The sequence below is a fragment of the Engystomops pustulosus genome, unplaced genomic scaffold, assembly GCF_040894005.1.
Source record: "Engystomops pustulosus unplaced genomic scaffold, aEngPut4.maternal MAT_SCAFFOLD_154, whole genome shotgun sequence".
In the NCBI taxonomy this organism is placed as follows: Eukaryota; Metazoa; Chordata; class Amphibia; order Anura; family Leptodactylidae; genus Engystomops; species Engystomops pustulosus.
The window spans coordinates 206,721-219,138 of record NW_027285034.1 but is presented as its reverse complement, the minus strand read 5'-3'; the positions used below and the strand labels follow the sequence as shown (position 1 = coordinate 219,138).

The 12,418-nt window shown below is 39.2% G+C and overlaps 1 protein-coding gene across 18 annotated transcripts in view; it reads right to left on the bottom strand.

Moving 5' to 3' along the window:
- OTOF (otoferlin) overlaps positions 1–12,418 on the bottom strand; it is a 210,497-nt gene that overhangs the window by 2,161 nt on the left and 195,918 nt on the right. For 8 of the 18 annotated variants that reach the window (XM_072131852.1, XM_072131853.1, XM_072131838.1 and 5 more), the window contains 4 exons: positions 9,265–9,363; positions 4,872–5,113; positions 4,615–4,793; positions 4,354–4,454 (listed from right to left, as the gene is read on the bottom strand). In XM_072131852.1, the coding sequence (XP_071987953.1) occupies positions 4,354–4,454; positions 4,615–4,793; positions 4,872–5,113; positions 9,265–9,363 (621 nt within the window). Of the gene's footprint in view, positions 1–1,357; positions 2,012–3,295; positions 3,491–4,353; positions 4,455–4,614; positions 4,794–4,871; positions 5,114–8,916; positions 9,016–9,264; positions 9,364–12,418 lie in introns of those variants that run through there. The other 10 variants (XM_072131855.1, XM_072131842.1, XM_072131846.1 and 7 more) reach the window with 4 other exon arrangements.

Below are 12,418 nucleotides of genomic sequence, written 5' to 3'. Positions count from 1 at the left end.
TTCCCAAAAAGAGATTGACGTCACTATTCCTACACTCTACTCAGAGCAGTCTAAATTCCCCCTACTAGCTCTAGAGTGTAGGAATAGTGACATCAATCTCTTTTTGGGAATCAATCCCCGATTCCTTCAGTAGGTTTGTGAAACGCGTGAGTGTAGGGTTATGTTGGGGAATTTAGACTGCTCTTAGTAGATTGTAGGAATAGTGACGTCAATCTCTTTTTGGGAATCAATCCCCGTTTGTGAAACGCGACGTGTATTTCCCGGCCTTAGATTTCTCGTTTGTAAAAATATTCAGACTTTCCCTGTTCCCATTGGATATATTAGGTAGTTTATTTCTATAATTCTGCTTGTCTTTTTGGCTGCAGAGGGTCTAAGAAAACACTTGAAAAAAAAACAACTAAATACCATAAAACGCAACAGCCCTGAAATAATAATCAATCATTTTTAATCATTTGAGTGAATTATATTGGAAGGTGAAAGTCATTTGTAAATTATCTTAATTTATAAAACTCTCTTCATTTATTTAAGAATTATGAAATTATGTAGGAAAATACTAATTCATCCAAACTCACTTTTTTATTTAATTTTTTTTTTAAAACATTTTATGACTTTCTAATAATGAGCAAAATTTTTGAAATATATTTTCAAAGGCATAAAATAAGGAGAATTATTTGAAAATAGATTTTCTTTGTTCTCTTCTTCAGTGCTTTTGGTTGAGTATTCGGAATAAGGCAAAAAGTTTTGCTTCTCCATAATATTGTGCTTTGTTCGGAAGGAGGGAGAAATCCCCAAATTACTTTTGTTCCCATTAAGGTCACTCCCCGCTTTGGAAGCCCAAATTTATCTAAAATCTGCCAAACATCAACCTCAATGAGGTCTCTAAACATTCAATCTACTCGTTCTCTGGTCCTGGACTTTTTCCGATTTGGTCGCCTGTTGTAAATATTGGGCCGATTTGCCCAATTTGTAATCTGATTTTGATTGTAATCTACTAATTGATTGGGCAGTTTTACCCTTTTGAACAGGAAATTGCAATTTTTATTAGTTTAAAGTTAATTAAATTCTTTCTAAATGGAAATTTTTGTAAAGTTTTGAAAATCTTCAAGATCGTATGGTCATTTGCTCACTCTAGATGCAACAGAAGTTGGATATTTAGTTGGATATTTGGTTTTTTAATCTGTACCAGGGCAGATTATATTGGGAATATCGGGACATATTTTCTATGTCCGGTTGGATGTCTCACCATCTTCTATAGAGAGGTCGATGGTACCTCCTCCAGCTTTCCTGTTTCCTATGAGTCAGGGGCAACAGGGCAATGCCTCATGTGGCCTCTCTTCCTAATATGCAAGAGTTTGCAGAGGAAGGGGCCATCTATGGTAGGTTCTAGCCACCTTGACAAGAACATTGGGAAGATTGTCCTTCTTAGTACCTTAGTAGGGTCTGTCCTAGTGATGGGTTCCCTTTAACACCACAACAAACATGTAGGTCATGCAGAAAGTTTGCTTGGGGCAAAACTCATCAACACACACAGAAAAAACTTAGTTGCACAGTTTGATCTATTGCAAACATTTCCCTAGAAAAAAACTTCTAGAAATAGAGCATCCACCAGCTAGAAGGAGTCTACGGGAAAAGACAACTCCAAGGTTCCTCGTTGACCCTCAGTTGCAGTTTTCCCTTCACGGCTTCTCAGTAGAAACGCTAAAATAATTCACACAGGATACATTTTTTGTGTTGAAACCCCTTCACAATACTAAACAGTCTATGATGGAAAGACAAACATCTTCTCGAGAAAGGGCAGGCACTGCCAAGTCTATGCTCCCAGACGTCTCTTCATGCCCCGAGCAGTTTCTTGACCATGTAACCTGGCATGCTATAGAGGAAGAGCGCCACCATGGCCAACAGTAGCAACGCCAGGACGATCTTAATGATGAGCCACTTGTATCGGTTACAGATGAGGTACTTGATGGATTTAAGCGGGTTGAGGAACCAGATGAAAGAAGTGTCCGGCCGACTGTCCGAGGCAGCATGAAACAAGATAAGCAGGGGAGGCCGGGGATGGGGGGAGAGGAGCAGACACAAGAGGTAGACAATGTTAGTAAGGCGAAAATTACTGGAGGCGGATTTATCCTGAAACGTGAAATTAGTTGGATTAGTACAAACACGTTAGGCGACAGCGTGAGCTGGAAACAAAGGTAAATAACCAACCCCAACATATGATTTTGGAAACTCCAACCCGTTACTCTGCCTGAAAATTCTTAAAGCAAACATCCTATCAGTGTTTTCTACAACACAAATGAAAATAACAATCAAATTGTCTTCTAGTAGAGAAATTTCTAGTGTCGTCTTCAAAGATGTGATAAGCCTATACATGTTTCTTCGAGAGACTTTCAATATGGGTCATAGTCTAACCCTCAGGAAGGATGTTCCCGAAATGTTGGGACCTCAGCATGGGTCGTTGGCTAGTCATGAGATGACTACTATGGTGATAGCTTGTAACCTCATGAGGAAACTACCAGGGTCCATTCTCCACCATGTCCTGCGAGGCTCCCATACAGGATAGTGATACCTCACTATGGGTCCCTGGACCATGGTTCTAGCTTGATGAAGAACCTACTAGTTTTATTATACCATGTGCCATATGCAGTCTTATAAGGCCGGAACAGGGGAACCATTACCTATAACCATGAGCTCGTAGCCTCACGTCAAAACTACTAGAGTTAAAACACCAACATAGCCCTACTAGGCTCTGATATAAAACATGAGAACCATGAGCTATCCATCTGAAAGCAAATATTAACTAGTGTGCCTAGTGGTACCAAACAATAACCACAGGCTACACTTTATGACTCTAACGCCCAATAGGTTGGTTACTCATCTAAAACTTCTATAATTAGGAATAACTTCTGGTTCCTGTAACATTGTGATGTAGAGATGACTTGGGCAGACACCAAATTTATATAAGAGAGAGCCATAACCATGCAGAATGCCGCCATATGGTGTTTTTATGAGTAAAGTTTGTCTATGATGAGTTAATTCCATAGCATGGGACAATTTAGAAGGAGCCTGATAAGTGGAGAAGGAAGACTTTTCTTCTGGTGACATATATTTTAAAGTTTCTTATATCCACTTATTGTATTGAATGATGCAGTTCGTTGAGTGTTATTGACCACTTAAATTTGATACCTTCCCAATTTACTCTGAATCGTTATAGCTGTACAGTGAGTCAGGGAATGTATAGTAATAGTTCAAACCATCGAGAAGTCTAAGATAGAGCGAGATAGAGGAAGGACAGTACCATCAGAGATGTCCTCAGGCTCCAAGAATTTTCTTCACCAAGTATCCCGGCAAAGAGTAAAGGAACAGTCCCACCATGAGAAGGAGTAGGATGAGGATGAGGATTTTCAGAATCAGCCAGCGATAAGTATGCCAAATGAAGTAGCGGATAGACTTCAAGGGGTTGAGAAACCAAATAAAGCTGGTATCTGGCCGGCTGGTGCAGAGGAGATGGCCATGAGACGGAAAATTAGGAAAGGGTTTGAGGGGAAAGAGTAAAATAAAGAGAGGAAAACGAGAAAGTCAATGTGAGAAATAATGGATTAGGAGTGGAGGTCAGTAAAGAAGAGGCTAAAGCATGGAAAGATCCCATCCATAACATACAACAAGCCCAACACTACTGGGAACCAAGATCAGACGAATGTTCTATGGTGGCTTCACTGGATCGAGGATCTAGACCACATGGAGTTCACAGCCCCAGTCACCACACCTACCTTTAAAGTAGTTGCGGTTTGGATGTAGGTCTACCATATATCAGAGAGAAGCCAGAACCAGAACATAACCAGGTACAGGAATTATGTGAAGGCAAGATGAAAGACCTGACTATGACTGCTACATAGTGAGCACCTGGTGATATACAAGGGCCTGGACCTGGCGGAATGGGTCTTCATGGGCATCTGGGTCAGAGTAAATGCAGAATGAGTACCTATCCCTGGCTCTAGAAACTACAGACGCAGGTAGAACATTTGGTTGACCTACCACTACTTGCTGGGCATCTGAATGGTTATGAACTTTATTTAGGTCTCCAGCTCCGGCCTTAAGGTTACCCATGCGTTTGGCCACATGGTGGGATAGTCATAGTTGTGTTAGTTACCCAGGTAATTTATGTTTTATGGCTTTTATATGGTTTTCTGTGCACTGGAATTTTTGCCCACCAAGTTTTGGTTCCATGTTTAGTTACTATAAGGCAGTTTACTTACCTTCTCCTTGTTGACTATAGTCATGACCAGTTTATCTGACTAGGCTAACACTCCTTGATACTAACATGGCTGTGGTGGACCTTACGATAACATCACTTACTTTGGTTTTTCAAGAGGATCTGGTTCGTTACGACCAAGTCCAGCCGGAGATTTCTCTGCTTCTTCTGCCGTCAGGAGGTGAAGTTCAGCTTCTACTTTACCCTAAATAGAACAATAGAAAATAAACTTTACCCGGGGATCAATTTCCTTTTCATCCACCAATTTATGGCCCAATTACTTCACAAACTCAAAAAATACTCCACATTTTGGTGGCAAGAAACAAAGCTAAGAGCTAAAAGTTATAAGCCAATATCCATCTTACAGTGAGCTCCATCTCATCATTCTCGTTTCGAGCAACGAACGGCCACCATCCTTTCACCCTCTTCTGCTTGAAAATCGAGACCATTGGCAAATCAACTTCTGGGGCCACCATGTCTATGGAACATTGCTTCGCTGTCTTCGCTCCTCGAGGGAAACGATTCAAGTCCAACTCTATTGCACCTTTTTTGAGAAAATGTCACCATTATGGTCTAGTCATTGACAAAAACTGAAGAGCCTGAAGCCTCCAAATCAACCTACCAAGGAAGTCATCAGCGGAGAAGTGGTCGGCGTCCCAGACCTGAAGTGTGAGACGCGCCGGGATCTTGTATTCTGTCTCATCCCATGAGAACATGGACTCCTTCTTGGAGATGACAATCTTTTCTTCGGCCACCAAATAGTCAAATGGAAAGAGAAACCTCCAGTTGAAATTTCCCTCCCCAGTAAGTGAATGGTAATGGACGTCGGTGTCTTGTTTATCTTCCTGCTGACCCTTAAGCCACCTGAACATCCCACCCAAGGTCAACGGAAGAGAAAGGTGACATTGGTGAATTATTATTCATATTCATAACTGATTTTTTTAAAATATTTAATTTATTTTTGGTTTTATTTAATGGGAACGCTACAGAATTATTATTATGATATTGTTATTCTGCTTTTATTATATTATTATATTGTTTACATTTTTTTGCAATAAATTTGTAATATAAAATTTGATTGTTGGTCATAAACTTTACATAGCGTGGTCCATACATGTTAGATATCACAGCTATCCCCCTATACACTTGGCGCGGCTGAGGAGAACTTGCGTAGTACAGACCAAGAATGAACAACTGAAGTCCATACACATAAGTAGTTAGCTGTAACCTATTGACGTTGAAGGGATCGGCCGATACACATGTACTTTTTATGGCTACCAGTTTTGGACTGGGTAAAGCCTGGATATTGTTCATAGGCCTTTAAGGTCTACATTAGGTTTTATTGCCCTGCAGTACAGGGAAATTACCCAGAATGAAGATATTACCCATTATTCATTTAGTTACTTTAGTGCTCATGTACATGGTCATATTAAGATTACGTTGTTACAGGGGCTATTAAAGGGCTTCCATAATGGAACACAACCCCCAACATTATACCGTTACACGTCTCCAATTTTAAAAGAACCAGTTATATTGTTTAAGTAAATTTCAATGGGGGGCACTGTCCTGCCATGTGCTATAAACACCAGTGAGGGGGCCAAGAACCGGAGCCCAGTGAGGGGTAAACAGACCCATAACAGGAGCTGCACCGGAAACCCAACATCATCCTCAACTTTCTGCCGATAAAACACTTGGAATTTCCCAATCACAATTTTTCTTATTTTTGTTTATATGAAGATTTTACATTATGGTCCGGGCTGAGAGTTTTAACTTTCTAAACTTCTACAGGAAAGTTTTTGATTAAAACTAAAGCAACAATATACAATAAAAATAAAGCAATGTGGATATCGCAACGATAATAAATTAAACTACATGATAAAAGTAATTTTTTTTACTATTTCTATCAAAAAAGATAACCCTGAAACTCGAACAATAATTTTTTTTTTGTTTTTAATCCCATGAACTTTTTATTAAGTTTTAAAAAGTAGTTTGTTATTTTTATTTTTAATTGACTTAACCTCTTAATTTTTATTTTTTTTTTACTTTTAATAATTTATAACTTTTGATACTTTTGAGGTTTGGGCCATAGACAATCAGGGACCAATATGAAATGAAACATATTAATAACAATAAAATCCTATTTATCGGATACTCCGTTTTACTCTTTTACCAGATTCTAGAACAATTATTAATTTGTTGTAAAATATTTATATATCTAAAAGGGTCATAACTTGAGTGTTGGTCAATTTTATTGCATTATGATGACATTTTCTTGTGTAATGAAGTAAAATGGACACATAAATATAAGACAATAATATACAACATATAAACATCTGATCTTCCCACATGCAGATTTACACTTCAAACTGAAACACCAACCCCCCCCAACCCCCATGCACCATAGAGAAAGGGAATGGATGGCCACACAGACAGATGGACCTGCCAACATTAGAGCTAATTTACTGGTTAATGAGACAACCAATCAGAAGTGTTCTTCTACATGGAGAGTGCAGGATACAAGTAGCTGATTGGTCGTGGTGGTCCGGTGCCAATTTTGCAGCACGTGCAGTAAATGAGCTTTACTACTGGAAGAGAAGGTCCAGGAGAGGACAATGTCATGCCATGCAGATGTTACAGCGATGCGGCTCCTCTTTACCCTCATAATTATTACTCTACTGAGTTAAAGGAAACCTACCACCAGAGATCTACCTACTAAGGCAGATCCGGTAGCAGGTTATTGTAATGAAGTGTAACCTAATACTTTTTGTAATAAAACTTTTTGTGCCCCAGAACTTAATGAAACTTTAATCCGATGTATATGAAAATTGTCTTAAGAGGCTACTGGGGCGTGAAGTAGCTGCGCCATGGAGCGGGAGCTAGGGCTACTCCATGCCCCAGCATCCTATGCAGAACTCCGTCTTTTCAGACGGATGCTACGAGCTACGGACTGAAGACTGCGGTAGGTGGAATTAAAGGAGACTACTGGGACGTGGAGTAGCCGTAGCTCCCGTTCCATGGCCCAGCTACTCCACGCCCCAGTATCCTCTTAAGACAATTTGCATATACATCAGATTAAAGTATTATTACGTTCTGGGGCACAAAAAGTTTTATTACAAAAAGCAATAGGCTAGACTACATTACAGTAACCTTAGGTAGGTAGATCCGTGGTGGTAGGTTTCCTTTAATGCCGTAGTTACTGAAGGGGCTGAAGACAGCGGCTTATCAAACCCTTCCAGTAACGTTGTGAAGACACTTACCTGGATCCGAGAAACCAAATGTAAAATACAATGTAAAATATAATGTAACAGCCCTTGTTTTTATTAGTTTTGTTTAATTGGTGCAAACACATGAAACACACTGTGTGCAGTCACACCTGCTCCTCAGAGCATCTCCAGCTGGTGGGATTGTGTGGTGGGACTGGGGCTAGAAAGACCTCTCCAGTCCTGAGGGCGGACATCATGATTTAGAGCAAAGAGCAGGAGGTGCACAGGGTTACAGTCATTTTAGTTTTCTATTATTTTATTATTTAATTAGATTTTTTAATTAACATCTTTTATCCAGTTTGACAAATTAAAGAATAATTTTAATTTCAGGCATTTTTTACATTTTAATCTATTAGTAATTTTTTTTTTTCTAATATTATTTAAAGAAAATCATCCATTCATTACAAACCTCTTCATGAATGAAAACTTCCTTTTACATTTATTTTTTTTCTAGCAAATTCTAATTAAAGGCACAAAAAACTACTAGAAAATTTTTTAGATCTAGATTCTAGAAACTTTTGACCAATTACGATTTTGTTTTCTTCACCTTTATTTTTTCTTCCAATCCAATAATAATAAAGGATTCCGCCTGTTGACAACATTTATGGGGGTTTCTGTAAATTGAATTTTCAAAAAAATCTCCGGGCTTTTTATTGGAGGTCGTGAGGGGTTAAAAATGGTGAACTTTTAATACAAAATAATTAAAAGAAAAATTAAAAATGCACAAATTTCTACATTGTTATGTAATGATTAAATAAAATTGAGTATCTACTATTTATTATCAAATTCAAAATGTAATTAAATAAAATTTTAAATTTAATTTTCAATTTTAAAGTTAAATTTTAAATATAAAACAGGACAATGAAAAATGTCAAACAAAATAAAACTCAAATCTCAAGTTTAAACCAATTGCATAAAATGCACAGTAATAAGAAAATCTTAAAACTGACTGTATTTGAGAAATTAGTTATTATATAGTAAATATAATAATAATAATAATAGTAATAATAATATAAACATTTGCTCTTCTCTTTTTGAATTGTAAACAGAATCGTGAATTTTATAAAGTTTTGCCATATTATCGTTTTTTTTAACTGGCAAAGCAAAAATATGAATAAACGAGACCCAAACCAATTCGTTTTTTTTACCCTCAAAAACTGAAGAGTAATTTCATGTTATCAAAGAAACCCAACAGAACCACCACATGGCAACCCGGCCACGAGCTGGAGATGGGAGCGGGCCAGCATAGAGTGCAGCATAGCAGTGCAGTTCAGTGCAGGGAGACAAGCAGCAATGAGTGACAGGGGATATGCACATTCTGTTAGCCCAGGGAGGAGGGGAGGGGGCAGGTTAGAAGGGGGAGGGGCCGTGGGTGTGAGGAGGGGGCGGGCCGTGCATCATTACCCCTTTACATAGATGTCAGACATCTTCTCTCCTGTCATGAAAGCATCATCTTCTAATATCACTTCATCAGTGTTCCAAATTATAACACGCAGCTCAAAACTAGTGGACAACACCACGACGATAAACACCAAGAAGAGAGACAAAATAAAACCAAAAAAAAAGGGCAAAACAAAAAAAAAAAAAAAGCAAAAAAAGTTTTTGTTATTCACGCACAACACAAAAAGCGTAAAACCGGCAACAACAACAGCATCAGCATAGGAACCAGTGTGTGCGCCACAAGTGTACACAGAAGCCCACACGTAACACAGAGGAAGTGCTGGGTGGAGTTATTCTTCCACTGGTACCTACCCCCTGACAAATATGTCACTAGACTTTTCTCCTGTGAAGTAATCATCATCTTCCAGTATTACCTCATCAGTATTCCATATTATCACTCTAAGCTCGTATCTGGTAAGGAGATAGTGAGATTAGTGAGAGGAGGAGCCACGGCAAGACGAGGGGAGGGCTAGTTATATCGGAGACGGCCCCCTTTATACCGAACCCTGCTCCACCTATCAAGGTCAAGGCTAAATGGTGACTTACTTGACATTAGATTGTTAATATACGAGTATTTTTGCCACTATATAAAGGTAATAAAGTAAAAAGTAGAGATGAGCAGATCCGAACTTCGAAGGGAATCTCTCACCAGGGTTCTAGTTTTATTAGGGGACAAGTTGCTATAGACAAAGTACTGAATATGACAAATATGCTTTAAAAGATGTCTGTGCTTTATGGTGTTTGAAATAAAGTATCAGGCTCCCTTCCAGATGCCTCTGCCGAGTCCCAGAGAGGAAAATGACAACTTCCCTCTGCTCTATAATATATTTACTGCTCTCCTGGCTCCTGCCCCTCCCTCCTCCTTCCACATCCTCTCCCTGCAGTCAGATCCCGGAGGGATAGATTGTATGCAGTGAGCTGACACCTCATCGGGGAAGGGGGGAAGTTTGGGGGAAGGGCAGGAGTAAGGAACAGAGCAGTGAATATATTACAGAGCACTCAGAAGTTGTCAGTTGAAATGTACCTCTATGGGACTCAGGCTGAAGCATCTAGCAGGGAGCCAGGTAAAGTTTCACATACTTTATTTCAAACAGGATATACCTTTTTTTCAATTTTTAAAAACATATTTGGCATACACAGTACTTTTTCTATAGCCACCTATCCCATGATAAAAAGAGCACTCTGTTGATGAGTTCCCTTTAAAGAGGACCTGTCTGGACGATTTAGGAAACTTAAGTCCCTATGTGCCCAAAATAAAAAAAATAAAAAAAAACCTTTATACTTTCTAGAGATTACCTAGAGTCCAATGAGGCGCATCAGACTCATCACTTTTGCTCCCTGCGCTGTAAAATTCTTCAATAATTGCCGGATTGCTATACCCTAGCTTCATAGCACATGCGCTGAAGCAGTGATGTCGTGGTGTAGCACGCCAGCTACAGCCGAGGTTAGTATAAAGTTTTTTCATTTTAATAGCGGACACAGAGGGACTTTATAAAGGAGTGGGGGGTTTAGTGTCACAAATTGCCATGACAGGTCCTCTAGGGTGTGTCCTGCACGTCCCAGACATATTACAGGATTAGCGACTGTGCAGCCAATCCCGCACATTTTTGCCAATATCTACTAGCCATGGCTGTGATTGGCCAAGGGGGATAACCCTGGCCAATCACAGCCATGGCTGGCAGCTAGGGGGCGTCAATGTGCCGGATTGGTTGCACAGACGCTAATACATAAGTATGTCTGGAACGTTCCCAAACCCCCGAGCTGAAAAAGCGAACCCGCTCATCTCTAGTCATCTCTAAATATTCTATGAAACACCATAAATATCAAATTAAAAAAAGTCATTGTAGTGGAAAATCTTTTTTTTATGGTAATTATCAAAATAATAACTAGTCGAAGTGTAAAATATTTTTTAATGGTGACAAAGAGAATTATTATACCAGGAGATTAGTTCTATCCGAGGTCAAAGTGATGGGAAAATTGATAATTTTTTACATATTTCTTACATTTTTTATTTAATATTTAATCATGGCACCTTCTACTTTCCTATATGTAGTCAGTAAAAGATCAACCGACTCGCGGAGATCACTGCACAAATGTTTTTGTATCAACAGTTGCATAATCAGGACGTACAAATTACACAAAATCAAAAAGTATTTACATATATATAATGTTCGGGGGACGGTGGGAGTAAAAAGAAACTTACCTGATGAGAATTTAGTTATTTGGAAATTATTAATTATTAGAAACTGATAATGTTATAATACTTATTGGCGTTTACAAATATATTACTTAGATTACATGATTCCAAAATTATATTATACCAATGTGTATGTTGTTAGTAGCAGCAGGACTGTGAATAAGGATTTATATTCCTCACACTGCTGTGCTTTTGGCTCTCTGCATGGAATTGCTGCACAGTCCCTCTGTAAAAGCTGCAGCAGGTTATTGTTTGAATACTGCAGCAGTGGTTAGCAACTCTGGAAGTATTCATTATAGAGAGCACAGCAGTGTGAGGAGAACACCCCCAGTGCATTTGGAGATGCTGCACTCCTGTAATATGAATCCATACGTCACAGTCCTTACGCATCTCAGCAGAGCCACTATCTGATACTGTCTGCAGAGAGCACAGCAGGGTGAGGACACGCCCCCCATACATTCCTAGACTATGAATTCACATACAGTATCACAGTCCTGCTGCTACTAACAACATACACAAAGGTGTGATTACACAACTCATTGTTACACCTGTATAAAACTTATATTTTCAAGAATGTGACCAAAGAGGAGGTAAGTCCTAATAACTATAACATAAGCATTATTAATATTAACGGGAATCCATCAACACGATTTACCTAGCTGAACTGCCTGCTATGATACATAGGGCTATGCCCACACATGGCTGCCATGCCCTTGTTTTTAGTTTCCAGCTGCTACTTTTGGTAACTTTAAAAACATGTAAATGAGGCTGAAGTGCTTTGGGGGCGTTAGCAGAGCACCTCAGGGCTCCACCCACCATCCCCTCTCATTCTTAACACTTGTTAGCTCCTGTCACTCCTGGGTCGGGCAAGACGTGGAGCACTTCAGACATATTTGTAAAATGAAGTTTAGGAACGGAAGGAGCAGCTGGACAATAACACTGAAGGTAGGTGTGAGCGTCACCCCATGTAACAGCAGATGGTTCAGGTAGGTTCATGTGTGAGATCTGAGAGGTGCAGAACACAACAAATAATGAAGAACAATGGACAGTTATAAAAAATATTGAAATAATTGATACGACCCCTGAAGGAAGAAATATGCAAATATTGGGGATCTTTCCGGTCCCATCGAGGTCCAGTCCAGGTGCAGATTGTTACATTTTATAAAATTAACTTAAAAGTAACTTTCCGCTCCAAAACCTTCTACGCCTCTTCTACGCCACAGCCCTTGCGTTACTAGAGTCTCATATATATATATATTAGAATTTTCT